A 21,026-nucleotide genomic window follows, 5' to 3' on the forward strand; every position below is an offset into this window, starting at 1 on the left:
CATTCTATCTCCAAGAAATACTTCAAATATAGCCCACTCCTTCTTTGACGGAAATAATATGTATATCGAAAATTGTAATAAAATCCTGAAGTTAATCAACACATTGGTATTCTTTACTCCACTTCAACTACTGTTTATTCCTTTCTGTTTTTTTTTTATTGGGTTATTTCTATTTATATATTAATTAATTAATAAACAGTAATGACAAAATAAAAGAAACCACATTTTCATCCACATCTGTACTCACCTACTATTTATCAACATTGCAGAGAGAATATAAGTTCTTACAAATGTAATTGTAGCCATAAATTCACTTCATTATCTTCTAAATCATCTATAATTTAACTATAAATATTTCTGAACAAAGAAATACACAACTTAACTACATTATTTGAAATGAATTTGGCCACCTAGTTAATTTTTCACAGTGGAGACGAGACATTTATATTCGATTAAAAGTGGTTTCGATATAGTTCTGGCTCTTCTTACATTTAATGCAGATTACTTAAATAAAATTTTAGGTTAAAATACCGAAGATAAAATAAAATTAAAAGGAATACCTCTAAAGAGATTTAGTCACTTTCAGACAGCATACCTTCTGTGAGCAGAAAATTTTATTTAATTATTCTTTTTACTCTTGACATATTTACCTTTGATTGCCCTCAATTAAAATGATATACTGTTATGCTACTAAACTTAATAACCACTTTACCGTTTTACTTCCTTTCTCCTAAGAAGTGCATGGTTTCCCAAACAAAACACACTACAGTATATTAATTGGGCAAAATTACAAAATCTTTACAAAACAATTTCAATTACACAAAGAAAAAAATATAGATATAAATGAGATCTGGATAAAAACATGCCAACAGACATGTATCGAACAGTGTAGAGCTAATGTTTTGCAAATTGTATTTCTAGACAACGTATAGGATCTTATAAATTAAATTAAATTTAAAATACGCAAATGTGTAATTTTTTTTATCCCTGAGTAATATCAGGCTCTAGACATGATTTAAGTATAAGCAGGTTTTATCAACAGTGCATGTTGTTTGATCATAGAGTTCTAACACTTGTCCAGAAGCAGAAGTATAGACAATTTAGACTTCATGCAAAGCAAATTATTGTGATATGAGTTTATCATCTCAATCATGTATTTCAAAATGTACAGTATAAATCTAAGATACATTACTAACCATGAAAGGGAACCTGAATTTCTACACTAAATAAAAATTAATGTATCCATGGCATGATGTACTACATTTTCAAAATATTTGGTGTCAAATAAAACAAAACTCCATGATAAATAGACACAGTGAGCATTTTCCCACATCCATTAGACTTAACAAATTGCAAATATTGAATTACTATGCCAGACCCTGAAATATACAGAGTGTCTGACTCAACTTTTTTCTTGGTCTGCCCAGGTTTTAATGTTTTCATGATAGTGTCACTAGGCATGACATATTCAAAACATATTTAAATAAATTAATAAATTGTGTTAAAATTCTGAGTTGTCTGTTCTTTAAAGACACATTGCTTATTCTGAATGAAACAAAACAAATTATTTGAAGGATTGAATATAACTTGCGTATTATGAAAACGATGTTATAGGAACTATAAGAAGAGCAAATGACTCTATAAAACATTATGCAAGACTGGGATAAACATTCTAAAAGAGAAAGAAAATAAATAACATAACAGATTTACATCATGTGTTTTGCATTAAATTGTCATACAAATACTAAAATTCGTAGCATTCACGTAATAATGTCAGTGAACGTTATATCCACTCCTGATTCAGCCTATGAAACCATTAAATACCTCCCACGTGTCTTGACTGGGCTGCCTAAGCAAAATGAACTGTTTAAGTCAGACACCCTGTAGAATAATTGAATCGTGTATTTGAGAAAGGAACTAAGTAAAAAAAAAAAGTCATTTTTTGTTTTTCATCTCAATTACCTAGTATGGCCAAACCCGATCATTTGGTATAGAAAAGAATTAAGTCACCCTTCTCTTTGCGGGAGAAATAAAAAATAGCTATCGAGTGTGTTCCAAAGAAACACACTAAGTCGGTGACTTAATTCTATTCTCTGCCACATTTAGCACGCAAAGACAGTAATAGGCCATTTGGTATCTCGTGAATCCTACCTGCACATGAGGGAAATGAAAAAGTGAACCGAGAAGTTTTCCTCCCTCACTACACTTCAACATGCACTTACCCCATCATAAGGTTCTTATTATGAGTTACAGTACACAAATGCATTTGGTTTCACGAGATAATGAATGACCTATACCGTGCAACACTATGACAAGAATGAGTCTAGGTCTGGCAGCATCAAAACGATTTTTTGTCAATCTGGTTGGCGCAGTTGGTATAGTGCTGGCCTTCTATGCCCGAGGTTGTGGGTTTGACTCCGGGCCAGGTCGATGGTATTTAAGTGTGCTTAAATGCGACAGGCTCATGTCAGTAGATTTATTGGCATGTAAAAGAACTCCTGTGGGACAAAATTCTGGCACACTGGTGATGCTGATATAACCTCGGCAGTTGCGTCATTAAGTAAAACATTACAACATCAAAATGATTTAAGGAGATTACACACTACTTTCCTGAGAGGGGTCATTCTTTTCTACCCTGCGACAGGGACTTTGATGTCTTTAAGCAACTTAAAAAGGTAGATCGAATTTACTCCATGGAAGAATACATGGCACTTATTGTAAATAGCAAAACAAATGTTGCATGTAGCCTATGCTAGTGGACTCTACTATGATACTAAACTTTGACAAATGGTGACCTACATTTTTTAATAAGTTTACCATATCCGATGAAACATCAACAAAGAATACTCCTCATGATGGAAAGATTAAATTTACCTCTTCTTCATTGAAGAAATTAAGATAAAGTGCATATGAAACTGGTGTTGCTGAAACTCGTCCTTTCATTAATAGTATTATGAAATATATATTTAACTTAATCTTGGGAAAGGTCATTTCCTAAAGTTCTCCATGGACGCATATCCAGAAGGTAGAGTTCCTATATGATCCAAGAAGATTGATAACAAAGAAGCTATTGAAGTATGTTGTGAACGAAGATGCTTCAACATCTTATACTGATCTAATATCACGGTCAACACACACTTGTTCGACTAATGATCGTAAATAAAACCAGAACTATGTAACGATTTCTTCTGAACACTGATGCAATGATACTTATGTACGATTTATGTATGCATGTAACTGAATACTGTACTTATTTTTTTTTAATTCTTAATATAGTGGAACCTCAAGGCAAGGTTCCCGTTATCGACATTTTCTCGCCTTTTTCGTCTGCTCTTTTTGGTCCCGGAAATAGTCCAATATAAATAACACTATGTTTTCCCGGTTCCATCATTCCTCGAACTGTCGTTTTATCACATCGACCGTTGAGAAATCACAGTCCCAATGCAATATTTTCCTGCATGGATAGTTTTCTTTTACTTTAAAAGGGTAAACTATTTGCTCTCCATTATTATCTTTGAACTAAGAAGATGCACAATATTGCGATCTCGAGACCATGTCAAATTTCGCGGAGAAACGCAAGATATATTACATCACCATAATACGCAACATGTAACACGATTTGTCATCTTTGTGCAGCGTGATCTCTCACATGCGGAAATTAGTTACTATACCTGTTCTTTCGAAAGATGGGACACGACAGTTAAATGGCCGTGCTTGGAACTACAGCACTACTTTGCCAATTTGGGTGACCACGCGATCAAGCTGATGTGAGCTACCAGCTGACATTAAAACATTTATTGACAATAAAATTGAAGCGAAGGTATAAAAAACAATACAAAAGTCAACAGAGAAACGTATTAATAGCTGACATTGTGTGCACAATAAATGGCGCCAAGAGAGCTATTGAGCACTCACCACATGGGAACTGTAACATTAGCAACTCAGCCATTGTTACCATAGCAACAGGCCTATCACACTATGTGATATTCATTGAAACAGGTAAGAGTAAAGAAGTTTTTCTGCTCTCCTGAAAAGTAACAATTTCAGGCTTAGTTCCTTTCTCAAATGCACAATACAATTGCTATTCATATTAAGTACCACTTGCTTAATTACACTGGTAATACAGAAAAAGCAGTTTCAACAATACCAAGGTGGAATCTCAACACACTCAATGTAATATATAATCAAAGTGATACGGACATTATGATGCTTTGATTATTGGACGGGCAACAGGGAGCATTGCGGCAGGCACCTTATCGGGAGAGGCCTGAGAGGTTAGTAAATGTCTTTCCATTATCTGCACTGCATTATCCCACAGCCCTTGTATGGAGTACTATGTCCAAATTTAAAATTAGTTTCATCCACTTTCAGAACTTATGGAAGAGTTTGCACCATCTCAGTCAGCTATAACTTACGGACACACAAGCTCTTAAGCTGAATTACATTCAATTCCTATCTATTACAAAATCGACCCTGCCACTTCTTGGTGCAGTCTCACACTGCTACCTAACTTAAGTGATGAGCATTATCAGTCACAATGTGGAAGGGTCTGTACAATACTGAAATTTCATATCACAGCAAAGTGTCTCATGAGCAGACCTCGGATTTTAGGTAAAAACCTCTTCTGTTCCTCATGAAATACATGAAAATAAATTATTATATACACGATTTATGGAATTATATGGCCAAATTTGGTAAAATTATAGTACCTAAAAATACCTAAATTTATATTAGAACCTATTTTTACCTATTTTACATATATTGAACAAAAACGCAGTTCTACTTCATAAAAATAAATAAACACTTTTTAACAACAGTAATTATTCAAATTCCACAGTCCTCAAAGTCTGTTTTGCACTCCAACTCCAAGCTACAGTAAACGGCACAGATGGCAGTTGATGCAGATGGCGAACAAAAATCTAGAAACAGTAAAATAACACGCCTCGGAAGTGCCGGACATTATCTTTAAAGAGTGGTCCATGTTACGTTGTTAAACTCCTACAGTTAACATTAGGAGTGGAAAAGCTTTTGAAGTGGATTTATTTGAAGTCTTGCATCCATTTTAGTAGAGGACTTCACAGTGAGAGTTTGTTGTAGAAAGTGCCAGTATGCCGAAAATATTGGCAGCCAAGTCGTCATTAATTCGACAGTGGATACAAGAATTTCCCAGTTTCTCTACAGACAGCAGGATTGCCTCTTGTGACATATGTAACAAAGAGGTTAGTAAATATTTAAATTTTTCATGAATTTTCACTATTATGTTAGCAACACCTTAGTAGTGGAATTATGGTGCTTGTAGGTTTACCAGATCTATATACAGCCACTAGTATGAAGCACTTAACTTTCTCTCCTAAGTTTAAATTGGGTGATGGTGTGATGGGATTAAGATTGTGAATTCTCACATATACATTAATAGGCATTAGAGTTCTATTAAAGTTCACAAAATTGTCCAAATAGTTTCATCACAGGTATTTAATTAAACTAATTGTAGTCTATTGTTTTAGGTAAACTTTGAACAGAAATCACATTTAAGTCAACACATTAAAGGGGCTAAACATCAGGAAAATGCACAAAGAAAATCGTGTTTCAAACAGTCACTATTAACTAACCAGATTTCAAAAGCGACAGAAAAAAATGAATTCCATTCAGATTTGTGTCAAATCCTTATTGTGGCAAACATACCCTTCAATACACCTGAAAACTGCCAATTCAGAAATACTGTCATCGCAACATTCCAATGGAATCTACACTAAGAAATAACTTAGATAATATGTATGACGGTACATTGAGCAGGATAAGGGAAGCTATAGGTGATTCATACAATTGGAACTCTGTTGATGAGACCACTGACTTTGTCGTTACATAGATTATTTTATTGTCGGAAAATTGAATTCTGACGCACCATCTACACCTTACTTATCTGCAGCAGAAAGCTTCAGGAGACAGTTGCCCAGTTTGTTAATAATGGCCTCAAAGTACTTGTAATATACACTGATGTGAACTCCTACATGCTTGCTGCTGTCAAATTGTTGGGTATTTTATCCTGCTTTGCTCCATGTCACTTGTCTTGCCCATACCCTGAATCATGTAACTGAGAAGATACATCTTGAATTTTCTACAGTGAATAAGCTTGTTTCCACAATTAAAAAAATTTTTGTGAAGGCGCCTACAAGAATTCAGTTATATCGAGAGAAACTTCTGGATGTACAACTACCACCACAACCCACCCTTACCCGTTGGGGAACTTGCCTTTGGGCCATAGAATATTACAATGAACATTTTAAGGAATTGAAGACATTGTTCTAAGCCAGCATTTCTCAACCTGTGGTCCGTGAAGATGGGACAGGTGGTCCACAGGTAGAATTAAAAATGTAAATGTAATTCTAATTGAATTAAAGATATAACAAAAAATAAACAAGTTAAAATTGTTCACATAAAATGGATACCATACTGTATAAGCCAAACTTTCTAAAAGCCAACTGTGTAATCTGTGTTGAGACATTCAGCTGAAAATTTCATAGAAAATAAAAATAGAAAGTTTTTGTCAGAATTCACATTCAATAGATTTCACCAGATATTATTTTTATTGACTGCATGCTGCGATTTAAATAAGACATAATCCAAATAATATTGGCTATTCATAATCCATTCATTCAGTGTTCTGTCCAAGGACAGGTCTTTCACTGCAAACCCAGCTTTCTCCAATCTTTCCTATTTTCTGCCTTCCTCTTTGTCTCCTCATATGATCCATATATCTTAATGTCGTCTATCATCTGATATCTTCTTCTTCCCCAAATTCTTCTCCCGTTCACCATTCCTTCCAGTGCATCCTTCAGTAAGCAGTTTCTTCTCAGCCAGTGACCCAACCAATTCCTTTTCCTCTTCCTGATTAGTTTCAGCATCATTCTTTCCAACACAACTTCAATTCTTATTCTGTCTGTCCACTTCATATGTTCCATTCTTCCCCACATCCACATTTCAAATCCTATTCACTTTATTGTAATGTTCATGTTTCTGCCCCCGTACAATGCTACACTCCACACAAAGCACTTCACTAGTCTCTTTCTTAGTTCTTTATCCAGAGGCCCGCAGAAGATGCTCCTTTTTTCTATTAAAAGTGTCCTCCTGCTATTCTCCTTTGGACTTTCTGGTAGCAACTCATGTTACTGTTCATAGTACACCTGAAGTATTAGAAGCTATCCACTTGCTCTACTGCCTCATTTAGAATTCGCAAGTTTACCTTCTTTATTTTTCTTCCTATGACCACGGTCTTCGTCTTATTTGCATTTATCTTCATCCCATATTGCTTACAGCTGTCATTTAGCTCCAGTAGCACATCCCTTAGTATCATCTCCTCTTCTGCTTATCGCCATATCAGCAGCATATCTTATACACTTTATTCTTCTTCCTTCTACTATCACTCCTCCAATGTTCTGAAAACAGATTCTTTAGTAAATCCTCCAAGTAGATGTTGAACAGTGTAGATGATAAAGGGCATTCTTGACGTACTCCTCTCCCAATTTCACTTCCTTCTGACATTTCTTCTCATATCCCGACTTTGACTCATTTCATAATATAAAGATTACTGAACAGCCTTCTTCCTTTCCAATCCACACCTATTTTCTTTAGGTTTCCAATCCACTCTATCAAAAGCCTTTTCTAGGTCCACAAATACTACATACACTTCTTTATTCTTCTCTGGGTATCTTTTGCCAATTTTTCTTAGCAGTCCAATTGAATCTCTTATGCATTTTCCATTCCTGAAACTAAACTGCTCTTCTTCCAACTGTTCTTTCATCTTGGAATATAATCGTCGTGTTTGAGAATAAGGTGCTTAGGAAAATATTTGGGGCTAAGAGGGATGAAGTTACAGGAGAATGGAGAAAGTTACACAACACAGAATTGCACGCATTGTATTCTTAGCCTGACATAATTAGGAACATTAAATCCAGACGTTTGAGATGGGCAGGGCATGTAGCATGTATGAGTGTATCCAGAAATGCATATAGTGTGTTAGTTGGGAGGCCAGAGGAAAGAAGACCTTTGGGGAGGCCGTGACATAGATGGGAAGATAATATTAAAATGGATTTGAGGGAGGTGAGATATGATGATAGAGACTGGATTAATCATGTAATTTATTTAAATTTATTTCGTATTATTTAACGCAACAACACAGTAAAACTGATTTTCAATCGCTGAAATTTATGTTTGAGATGGGCAAGGCATGTAGCATGTGTGGGCGAATCCAGAAATGCATATAGAGTGTTAGTTGGGAGGATGGAGGGAAGAAGATCTTTGGGGAGGCCGTGATGTAGATGGGAAGATAATATTAAAATGGATTTGAGGGAGGTGAGATATGATGACAGAGACTGGATTAATCTTGCTCAGGATAGGGACCAATGGCGGGCTTATGTGAGGGTGGCAATGAACCTCCAGGTTCCTTAAAAGCAAGTAAGTAAGTTATGTTTTCATGTAATTTATTTAAATTTTTTCGTATTATTTAATGCAACTACACAGTAAAACCGATTTCCAAAATGTAGAAAAATTCGTTTGAGATGGGCAGGGCATGTAGCACGTCTGGGCTAATCCAGAAATGCATATAGAGTGTTAGTTGGGAGGCCAGAGGGAAGAAGACCTTTGGGGGGGGGGGGCAGAGATGTAGATGGGAAGATAATATTAAAATGGAGTTGAGGGAGGTGAGATATGATGATAGAGACTGGATTAATCATGTCATTTATTTAAATTTTTTCGCATTATTTAACGCAACTACACAGTAAAGCCGATTTTCAATACACTGAAAATTTCGTTTGAGATGCGCAGGGCATGTAGCACATGTGGGCTAATCCAGAAATGCATATAGAGTATTAGTTGGGAGGGCAGAGGGAAGAAGACCTTTCGGGAGGCCGAGATGTAGATGGGAAGATAATATTAAAATGGATTTGAGGGAGGTGAGATATGATGATAGAGACTGGACTAATCTTGCTCAGGATAGGGACCAATGGCGGGCTTATGTGAGGGTGGCAATGAACCTCCGGGTTCCTTAAAAGCAAGTAAGTTATATTTTCATGTAATTTATTTAAATTTTTTTGTATTATTTAGTGCAACTACACAGTAAATCCGATTTCCAAAATGTTGAAAATCACGTTTGAGATGGGCAGGGCATGTAACACGTGTGGGCGAATCCAGAAATGCATATAGAGTGTTAGTTGGGAGGCCGGAGGGAAGAAGACCTTTGGGGAGGCTGAGACATATGATAGACACTGGATTAATCATGTAATTTATTAAAATTTGTTCGCATTATTTAACGCAACTACACAGTAAAGCCGATTTTCAAAACATTGAAAATTTCGTTTGAGATGGGCAGGGCATGTAGCATGTGTGGGCGAATCCAGAAATGCATATAGAGTGTTAGTTGGGAAGCCGGAGGGAAGAAGACCTTTGGGGAGGCTGAGACATGATGATAGAGACTGGATTAATCATGTAATTTATTTAAATTTTTTCGCATTATTTAACGCAACTATACAGTAAAGCCGATTTTCAATACACTGAAAATTTCATTTGAGATGGCCAGGGCATGTAGCACATGTGGGCTTATCCAGAAATGCATATAGAGTGTTAGTTGGGAGGGCAGAGGGAAGAAGACCTTTGGGGAGGCCAAGATGTAGATGGGAAGGTAATATTAAAATGGATTTGAGGGAGGTGAGATATGATGATAGAGACTGGATTAATCATGTAATTTATTTAAATTTTTTCGCATTATTTAACGCAACTACAAAGTAAAGCCGATTTTCAATACACTGTAAATTTCGTTTGAGATGGGCAGGGCATGTAGCACGTGTGGGCTAATCCAGAATTGCATATAGTGTTAGTTGGGAGGCCGGAAGGAAGAAGACCTTTGGAGAGGCCGAGATGTAGATGGGAAGATAATATTAAAATGAATTTGAGGGAGGTGAGATATGATGATAGAGACTGGATTAATCTTGCTCAGGATAGGGACCAATGGCGGGCTTATGTGAGTGTGGCAATGAACCTCCGGGTTCCTTAAAAGCCAGTAAGTAAATAATACAGTAATCAACAAAATATTATATAAAATACAAGGTGTGCTGTAATTTCACAGTTGATCTATAAATTTGAACAGTATGAGTTACAGATAAAGCTAATGTACAAATAATCGCGAAAAAAATATTTCAGGGCCTGTTTTACTGGTATAAAAATAGCTGTCATCAATTGAGGACAGTGGGTACCTGAACTACAATGGATTTCTTTTGATGCTAATATTGCCATTGGAGTAGTGAATTTATAATATTTGTTTTATTATTTGTTTTGATTGTTGCCACTGATTTCATATATTATAGATGGTGATTCAGAACTTATGTTACAGAGTAATATGATATACATAGGTACTAAAAAAAAATATTTATTAGTCAGCAATATATCACGGGTGCTCGTGTAAAGGGGGTTAAGTCAAATTGTAAGGTACGTAAACTTCTCTGTTTTGGCACTGAGCAAAACACCTTTGTCACAAAATACGGAGTACTATAGCTGCATCATGGATGCAAGAATGATTTAACCCCTTTAACACAAGAAAAAAATAATTCTGGAGAGTTGAAATCTGTACTTATCCCAGTTTATCGAAATCGTACTTAACACCCTTTACACGAGCACCCGCGATATGTCCTGACTTTGCATCTGTAACAGTGCTAGAGTTACTTTAGTGTTGGCTAGCAATCATTCATGCAAGGTCCAGTGACAACGTGTAGTACTGTGTGTTACAGAAACAATTCAAAATTTTTATGTAATAGTGGCATTGCCGAAGCATTGACTGCTAAACGAAAGAAAAGTCATACTGGAGCCAAGTGGTGCGCATACATATTCTTCCAGAAGATGAAATCGTATCTGCATTTGAATGATATTGTACTGTTAGAGGCTCAAAATCCTGACAAGGATTTCAAAGTCCGTCCATTGATAGAAATAGTAAATGTCTGAAACTTCTGAAAAGCATTTATCAGTGAATGAAATGGTCGTAAAGTAATTTTGAAAATTTTCTAACTCATGTGTGAGCTTCGCTCAATAGGTTTCAAGGGCAGAGGAACGGTTAGTGAAAACAGAATGAAGAAATATCCTCTAGAGAGCAATAAAGAGCTTCAGAAGAAAAGAAAGGGAACTTGTGATTTCAGATTTGACTATACTAATGAACTTTTAGTTTTGAAGTGGAATGACAATATTCGAGGTAGAGAGTGGTATTGCCGGTCCTCACGAGAATCCTTGATATGGCTGTAGTAAACACCTTGTGTCTCTCTTAGAGGGTTCTTCCTAATGATTCACTGTCCTTGTTGAATTTTCGAAGAGATATTGCAGTTTCGTTCATCAAGTCAAAACCACCATCTATCACATCATGTACAATAATTCAAAAAGTTGAGGTGGCAGCTACGATCAAGGATGTGAGATACAATGGCAAACATCACTTTCTTAGGACTGAGATCAACAGAGATGATGTCAGAAGGAAGGCTGTAAATCGAAGCTCCACACATATTGTGTGAAATGTAACACTACATTGTGCGATCAATGTTTTCCTGTCTTTCATTTCCGAAAAAATGTAAAATTTAACAGTTAGTAGCGCCAAATTGCACAAAAGACAGTTAAAAACATAGTATTGCTGTTGTATAAGAGTCTTGCTCATCAGTTATACTGTAATAAATGTCTGTACCAATTTACGCTAGTATGTGTCATAAAAGTAGTCTTAGAACCCACTGTCCTCAAATGAGGAAAACCTCATTCTATTGGGGAGAATTTACTTCTTCTAGCAATAAAAGATGTGGTGAAAACTATGTTTGGCAACAAGTTACTAAAAGATATTGATTTGATTGCTCTTTCAAATGACACTGTCAGTTGCAGAATTAACGATATGGCAGGTAATGTGGAATCTCACTCAGTCAATCAAAAGACTTAAGAAGAGTCCTTATTATGTGTTACAAATAGACGAAACTACTTATGTTACAAATGACGCACAGTTAATATGCCACGTTAGATATGCACATCATGATGACATACATGACGATATTTTGTTTTTTTTGAAGACATATTTCACTCTCTGAATATTTATGTAAAAGATAAAGGGTACGTTAGTGATTTGTGTAATGATGGAGCTTGCGCCCTTACAGGCAGCCACCTAAATTTCCGAGGTCTTCTCATGAGTGTATGGAAAAGCTGCTAAAGGTACCATAATGCGTTTATATGCTTGCTAGGCACACGTTGGTGGCTGTCTTACTGAAAGTTGTCGCTAGTTTAGTTCCATCTTCTCGTCATAGGAATTACGTCTCATATAAAACAAGACGTATGCTGCACTTGACTGCAAAATAAACACATCAATATGTAACTTAAAATGGAAGGCAAAATATGCAATATCAATCACGTGTTCATAAGGCAATAATTCTAACTTTATTATATTATAAAAATATGGTAACTATTATAACGCACATTATGATAAAAGCAGGCAAAAAACATACGAAATTAAAGAATTTTTATATCTGGATAGAAACTAAGACTAACAGGTAGTTAAGATCTTTATAAATTTATTAATTGTAAGATCATATATTTACCACAACTGCATGTTCACTTAGTTCTGACACACTGTTGTCATCAAACAAATACCATTTCTGATCATTCTGATTCTGACAGGACGCCGTATCTGAAAAAGTGATAACCCAACATTGGAAACAGAAAAACAGTGTGAAGTAAATTTCATGAACTCTTATCATACTTATTATTCACATGTTATGAAATGATTACCATACAGGGAAATTGTATGAAAGTAAACATTTTGAATATTTCGTTAGTATATACACATTGGAGGAAAAAATGTTAATCATGTTAGGAACCAATCCTGACCTTATCAAGAGCCTCATACCAGAAGGGCATATCAACAAAGCTGCAAGTTTACATTGGAGTCCTACAAATATGAAATGATTTTTCCTATCCTCACCTACACAACAAGGTACTTCCTTTTATTCTTTCTCATGTCCATTGTAATTTTCGAACGATTGTTTTCAAACATAAATAGATTCTATTAAAATATTTAAATAACGCAAAATTTTTTGGTACATCATTCTGGGATGATGACCTCGTTATGAATTAGTAAATGCTAAGACTACATCAAAGGTACACTGTCTGCAATTGTCTTAAGTAGCGAAATATTCAACATCAATAAATCTGTCAACATCAGCATCAAGGGAAGACAGATTAACGCACATCACTGAAGAAAAATTATCACTGAGATATGGAAAATGTGGAGTGAAAATTTAATATTCCTATAATAAAAGTGGTGGAATGCTGCTTTCTTGTCCTCAACTTTAGTACAGTAAAATTTCATTTACATGTTTTTAAGCAGGTCTGAAGAAAATATGTATAACTGAAATGATATTTAATTACATCTGAAATAACATTAATAATTAACAACATGTGATTATAAAAAAAAAAATGTCACTTACAAACACACTTCCTCTTTCTTCCACTCATTGGAATTCTGGCAACCTTCTCGTCATATGAGGTTGAGTCGAATGTCAAAATATTTTCAGTTTGGAGGGGTGTTAGGGTAGCTGTATTCAGTGCAGTCACAACTTTGGACCTGGATTTTCATTGTTTAGAAAGTTCCATTTCTTCCCTCTGCACATATTTCTCTTCCCTCTCTGAATTGATTCTCCCACTGGTGCAAAACCGATTTACTGAAGCTAGCATGTGCAGAGACAAGAATGGGAAGCTTCGAATTTCCAGGAATTTCAAAGCAGGCCACATCTTAACAATAAACACATATTGTACTGTATTTACGTGATTATAATACCCACACTTTGACAAAATGTCATCTTGAAAACCTCGTACTCTAACACTTAAACTCAAACAAATTAAAATTAATGCTCTATTTATGTTACGTATTATTGGGAAACAACTGACAGAAACAGCCACTAAGAGTTCGTGTTTTCTCATCCTTTGGGCACTTTTCATTCGTAATTTGTTGTTCATTTTTGACAACAATCACTAATTAGAATATTTTTAACTATTAGAATGACTTAACATTTTTTTTTTCTTTTATTGTGAGATTTATGAATACAAATCTTTAATTAAACCAAGAGAATTTACCAATAATTACTGACGAGAGAATAGCATGACATTAGTCATTGCCAATCAATGTAGAGACACCAATCCACACCTGTTGACCGAAAGTTCCAGTTCTGATACTGCAAGTGAGAATGAATGTGATGTATAGCTAGAGGTCAGAGAGTGTCTTTAGAACGTATCTTGGTAATATAATTTTAATCTTGAGTGGTTTATAGCACAGGTGCGTATTATATTCGACAGTGTTTTTCCTGGATTATAGGATAAAAAATTGGTGTATGTATTATATTCGATGTCATAAATACAGTATTTTTGCTTTCTTACATTTTTATGGCAAAATTTAATTAGAATGTATAAATGAAGTTTTGTATCTTTCGTGGTTTAAAATATGATTGCATAAGTGTGACAAAATATAACTGAAATAAATTAACATGAAAATTATAGGAATTTTGCTGGAACTTCAGAAAGAAACGTACATGTGAGAAACATATAAATGCAATTTTACTGTATTATCATTTTTCAAAATAAGAAACTGGTTTTTATTTTGCCTGCCATTAACTTAAGTCACAGACCCCCCTCCCTTCCAAAAGCATTTTGAAACAGGTGGAAAACCTTCAAAGAAAGAGATACTGATATGCCACTTGTTGATCTATCTCTAGAGCAGATATTTAATTTCTGCGAAAGAACCATTGATTATGGAGACATAGGTCTGCACTGTTATTTTGTATTGCACAAAAAATTATTTTGAATATTTTGATTTGTATCAATTTTGCAAATAAAAACTAACAGTTTTAATAAAATGATTCCATATCACGCGCATGAATCTCATGTAATTGACTAGTAAATAATGAATATGAACAAAATCTAACAGTTTGGGAATAACTGTTGCACACAGGCAGGAAGGATACATCTGCCATAAAAATACTTATTTGCTACTAGAAAAGCTGAAAACATGTATGTCTATGTAAATTTTAAAATCAATATTTTGCACCTTCAGAGTTCTTTTCTTTCTCTTTATAGTAAACACAATGAAAGACTAAGTAAAGTTATCACTGAAGAGTTCATTTTTAAGTAATGGTAGATTTTAATGCAGTTGGCCTGGTTGGCGCAGTTGGTATAGCGCTGGCCTTCTGTGCCCGAGGTTGCGGGTTTGATCCCGGGCCAGATTGATGGCTTTAATGTGACAGACTCATGTCAGTAGATTTACTGGCATGTAAAAGAACTCCTGCAGGACAAAACTGCAGCACACCAGCGACGCTGATATAACCTTGGCAGTTGCGAGCGTCGTTAAATAAAACTAACATTTTTAACATTTTTCATGCAAGTGCACATAAACACAAATATCGCACAATGAACACTTCTGTATACACCAAGAGATTATTATGGAATGTATTAGTGTCACTGTGTTGTGTAAGCAACTACCTCACCATAATACAGAGCAATCAGTTGAGGTGTTAACAGGAGCAACGGAGTTTTCACTGTGCACTGCTGATGCACTCGTGGCAGGGAACAGACAGTGTAGAATCATGGTGATACAACCATATAAGTTTCGTAACTATTTTAAAAAGTGTCTTTCTTACCAACTTTATTGATGGAGGTGCTGAAACTGACCACCTTCATTGTCCACACACTTTTGGCACCTCTTTATGAAATGTCCCATAATTAGCTGTAGTCATGGTAGATTAATGCTGTTAATTTCGTGACATATATTACATTTCAGTTCTTCCAGAGTGCGTGAGTTTGTCTTGTATACAGCATTTTTTAATGTACTCTAGAGATGGAAGTCTCAGGGGGTTACGTCGGGGAATTCAGGAGTCACAAGTTCCTATTAATAATTCTGTCCTGCTGGAGCACATGTCCAATTGCTCGTATCGAAATATCGGCTGTATAAGCTGTAACTGAGTCTTCTTGGAAGAATGCGAAATCATAATTCCTGCTGGTTAAAGGTCGATTCACGCATCTCGAGACATGGCAGTGCTTTCTGTTTCCATATCCGTCCTTTCCGAAATCATTTTTTTCACGTCTCTTCTCACATTTCAGTTCTATGCAGTAGGCCTACTTTGTAGTCAAGTATTCCATCAAATTATTCACTATGGTGAATTTTAGTGATGGTGAACTGTCAAGAATAACTATAATCTTGGATGAAGAGGAGGAAGAAAGAAAGAGTGAGTTCATCCTATTTGAAAAGATAGGATGATTAGGAGAGTTTTCCACTCTATATGACTTTATGGACGACGAAATGGGAGTATGCCCATTGTAGGTAGATTAAAATTATATGAAAATAAACCAGGTGCTTAATTGAAATGAGTGTCATTCATTTTCATTATAAGTTTTTATTGTAACACGGATGTACAAAAACAAGTAAATGTAAATTTGAAATAACAGAAAAAATGTAAATCAAATCACAAATAATCTTGAATGCCAAGTAGCTGTCATGTTACTGAGCTGAATTTCCACCGAAATTCTGCTAAAAAATTTGTAGGTTACCTTCATTGTTGGTGATGATAGAAGACGACGAAGAATGGAAGAGAATCCATACTTTCATTTTCTGCTAATGTCTTCAAGGACTGAAATGCTCCTTGACAAGTTGTCGAGGTGGTTTTCTGCTTAGGCAGCATCATCATTTCATCTATGAGCCGTTCCGAAAATGTCTGATTAATTAACTCAAATAGTATGGAGACCATGGCTTTAACATTGTGCAAATTCGAAATAAAAAAGCATCAATGGAGTGTTGCAAGGTTACAGCGGCCTGGTTAGATGTAATTCCTTGTGTACAATTTTTTCGATAATGTATTTCGTCAATAGGCCTATCGATTTTTATTTTATTTTAGTAGGTTATTTTACGATGCTTTATCAACATCTTAGGTTATTTAGCGTCTGAATGAGATGAAGGTGATAATGCCAGTGAAATGAGTCCAGAGTCCAGCACCGAAAGTTACCCAGCATTTGCTCATATTGGGTTGAGGGAAAACCCCGGAAAAAACCTCAACCAGGTAACTTGCCCTGACTGGGAATCGAACCCTGGCCACCTGGTTTCGCAGTCAGATGCGCTAACCACTACTCCACAGCTGTGGACAGGCCTATCGACAATGCTTGTGCTGTAGCTTTCTTCTTTTTTGCAATACCTTTGAGGAGTTGTAAATAGTGATTAGGTTTTCTCAGGAGCAGTTGTTTGCGCACTTTCAATCGGAGACCTCCGATTACCTCTGATTGTTACCGTCCAGGTTGTATATGTGCTGTGGCACAGACATATACTTTCTGCTCAGCATTCCTTTATTCAGATCAAGTAGTGGTTCGAATCCGAGTATTTTTTTAATAAGTGTGTAATTCTTTGTTTATTCTCTCATTTTTTGACTGTCTCTGTTTTTTTTTTTTTGCTTGAAATACTACTTTAGCCGACAGATTTTTTTCTACATTTGAGATTCATAGCATTTATGGAAGAGCATGTTAGTTTTATGTTATTGATCAAATTAATGTCATTAAGTTTAATTACTGCGAATCTACAGCAAAAGTAAAGTTTTTCAGTAGCTAATGTAAACAATTATAGTTCTCCTAGAAATATTCGTTTATTCACAAATAGTTATTGCCAATTTTATTAGTCTAATCAATTGAGTTTAACATAAAATATATTAAATAGAATTTCAGAAAAGAAAGAAAGAAACGTGTGGTATGAATGGAGAGTCACTTGGAGACTGATTCATTAAACTTGACACGAGACAGGACGAACACGAACATGCTTACATCATCACCTCTGCCAGCCCACTGTTCCCCACTCTGAGTGTCAGAAGCGCACAGTGTAAACCCCATCACTCTTGTCCACACCTCATCTGATCGCTCTGTATTTCTTAACAAAGCAGCTCTACTTTAATCCCAAAATAAAAAATTTAAAAACTTCCATCAAAATTACAATCTGAGGAGAAAATATTTCGAAAACTTAATGGCAGCAATACTTACAGTGACCTCCACCAAGTCCTCCAAAGTGATTGCACACACCTATCAGATCATACATAGCTTCTGGGTGGGTTTTGTTGAGAACGAACTCAGACATGTTCAAACCTCTCATTGGATACAGAACTGTACGGTCTACTTTCTCTCGACGATATCTGTTGTACACAAACCTTTTGAGGTGGATAATAAGAATTTTAGGTAAGCTCCACAAATCGAATTTTTTGGTTGCTTGCTGATGCTTTTTGCATGTCGGGCAGTACCTTTAAATAAATAAAAAAAAAAAACAATATTATTACAGTACAATGACAATACAGTAGTATGTTAATTACTTACTGTTCACATAATTATGGATAGTATTATTCATTGTCGCAAATAATTCTAAAAGCATGTCCAAAGTCTATTCACTACTTCTGATAAAATTCAGTCACACATCATTCAAATTTATGTAGTTAAGATTAGATACGGTATTTATTAACATGAAAACAATGCTTTTATTGAAAAGTTGCCCTTCATAAACACAACCCCTCGTCCGAGAATTAGGAATAAGTAAAGGGTGGATACATGTGGAGAGAGGGAACCTGACAGAATGACCCTCACATGCTGGTGAATGTGGCTCTAAACTACCCAAGATGAAGTCGAAAGCATTGTGCCTAGGGCTGTATGACACAGTGGTAGGAAAAATTCAAAGGCACATTAAGCCTTCTCTACAGCTGGGAGTGCCACACAGAGGGACCTTTCCACACTTACAAGTAGGATCAAACTGAATTACAAGTAAAACAAAAAACCCCCTCTATGATGTGCTCTGCAAAGGAATCCATTCCCTTTTCCTAATGGATAGCTCTTTTCTGGTGTTACAGCTGGGAAGGTGGGACCTGAACCAAACATTGAGATACGCAGTAGCAAGAAGCCACGTCATTGTAATCACATAATTTCTCCTTCTTTCCTCATGATGCGGTTATTCAGCATGTTGTACATGTCATCTGCAAACAGTTGACCTCCGAGTTGTGCAGTAATCGTGTTGAATGGTTGTAAAGTGCTTCATAGTCAGAATAGGGAAACTGTACATAATGTATATATGTAGATATTTAAAACATGATCATAGTAATGTTCCTAAATATTTCAGTTAGCAGCATTAATATTATAAATGAAGGGGAAAATGTACCACAAAAAGAAAACAATTTGGTACTCCACATAAAATATGGACCTAGAATGGAAACAAAAAAGATGTAGATGATTTTAATAAATATGTAATTCATAGAACAGTGAATGAATTCTACAAAATAGATGGCGAAAAGACCAACATGGAAAAAGAGTCTGACTCAAGTTCGAATTTTGCTTCTCTCATATTTATGTAGTCTAAGAATGTAGACATGAAGGATGATCAATCATTTACAGTATATGGATAAGATCTATGTCACTAGAATACATACTAAAGAACATGTTCTCATATTTACATAGCCTAAGAATGTACAGATATTGGGCAATCAATCAAGTATATGGATGAGACATACCAAGGAACACGCTTTGAGTGAACACGAACACAGGTCTCTCAACTCTAGTTTCTAAGGCCCATAAACTATAATTGTACATGCAGGTAGTAAGACTGTTTTATACCGTACATTCTTCTCATGTTTATGTGTGGTGCTATATCTGGAGATTATCATAACGATATGAATTTTGTGAATTATGAGAAGTGGCTGAAAACTATATACCTAACCTGCACCCTAAATCCGCCCCGATTAGTGATAGTGCTCCATACCACAATGTCCAACTTAATCTCGCACCAATCTCCTCAACCAAAACAGCAGATATGACAACCTGGCTTACACAGCATGGTACTCTATTCCTTATGACTAGGGTTATATCTTTATAATGGTAGGACACAGACATTTCCACTTTACATATTATATGTTTTGTAATTAATGGAGTTGATTGCAACAGTTTTATTAGATCATTTCTTTTTGTACTTTTTTTTTTTGCCTTTTAGGTAATTTTTTGTCATATTCCTCATGTTTTCTTCGTTTTTTGAGCATTTTGTCGAATTTTTAGGCCTAAATCACTTTGGCACCTGCTACGAAGTTTGAACACCAAAGCACTGGTCCCAGTGTTCCTACCACATCTGGAATGCGACCTCGAAGTCATTCTTTGTAAACACGTCCATTACCTTCTGTGATTCACGCTGAATCTTGGCAATGGTGTGAAAATGGCTACCTTTCAACTGCATCTTCATCTTCTGGAAAAGGAAGAAGTTCACTGGAGCTACGAAAATCTGGCGAGTATGGTGGGTGTGGATGCGATAACATGTTGCTGTTGGCGAGAAACTCACGAATGAGGAGTGCTCGGTGACAGGGTGCATTGTCATTGTTGGGAATCCAATTCTTTGCACACCACAGATCCAGTTGCTTTTGCCGAATGTCCTCCCTCAAATGTCTCAGAACTTCGTAGTAAAATTCTCTGTTGACAGTCTGGCCCTGGGGGACAAATTCGCGATTAACAATGCTCCGGATGTCGAAAAAGAATATGAGCATGCTCTTCATTGAGCTGCGGCTCATTTTCGTCTCCTTCGGTCGTGGAGATGATGAGCTCTTCCACTGCGACGACTGCCACCAAGACTCGAAATCGGTGATGATCCTTGACATGAATGATGGCTCATCCATTGCAGGGGGACAAACTTGGCAGTGACATGTCACATGTTCAATTCAGACTTTAGGATCATTTGCACTGACCCATACGACACACCAACAATGTCAGCAATATCATTGATCGTCCTCCAATGATCCTCATGCACAAGTTGCCGAATTCGTTCGTTTTCGTGGGTGATGCTACTGGAAGTTAGTCCAGATCGCTCGTCGTCTCTTAGGGACATTCTTCAGCTTTTGAAGTAACTGTGCCACTCGAAACATTATGTACGACTCATTGCCTCATCACCATAAGCTTGCTGAAGCATGTCCAATGTCTTTGTGGCTGAT

At 36.0% G+C, this 21,026-nt stretch overlaps 1 protein-coding gene across 2 annotated transcripts in view; it reads right to left on the reverse strand.

Annotated features, from left to right (window-relative positions):
* Positions 1–592: 592 nt before the first annotated feature.
* LOC138707856 (ubiquitin carboxyl-terminal hydrolase 15-like) overlaps positions 593–21,026 on the reverse strand; it is a 136,535-nt gene continuing 116,101 nt past the window's right edge. For both annotated transcript variants that reach the window (XM_069837842.1, XM_069837841.1), the window contains exons 15-17: positions 18,064–18,317; positions 12,600–12,688; positions 593–12,349 (exon numbers count right to left, since the gene is read on the reverse strand). In XM_069837842.1, coding sequence (XP_069693943.1) covers positions 12,281–12,349; positions 12,600–12,688; positions 18,064–18,317 — 412 coding nt within the window. In that variant the 3' untranslated portion in view covers positions 593–12,280. The remainder of the gene's footprint in view (positions 12,350–12,599; positions 12,689–18,063; positions 18,318–21,026) is intronic.

Source organism: Periplaneta americana, chromosome 10 (assembly GCF_040183065.1).
Source record: "Periplaneta americana isolate PAMFEO1 chromosome 10, P.americana_PAMFEO1_priV1, whole genome shotgun sequence".
NCBI lineage: Eukaryota > Metazoa > Arthropoda > Insecta > Blattodea > Blattidae > Periplaneta > Periplaneta americana.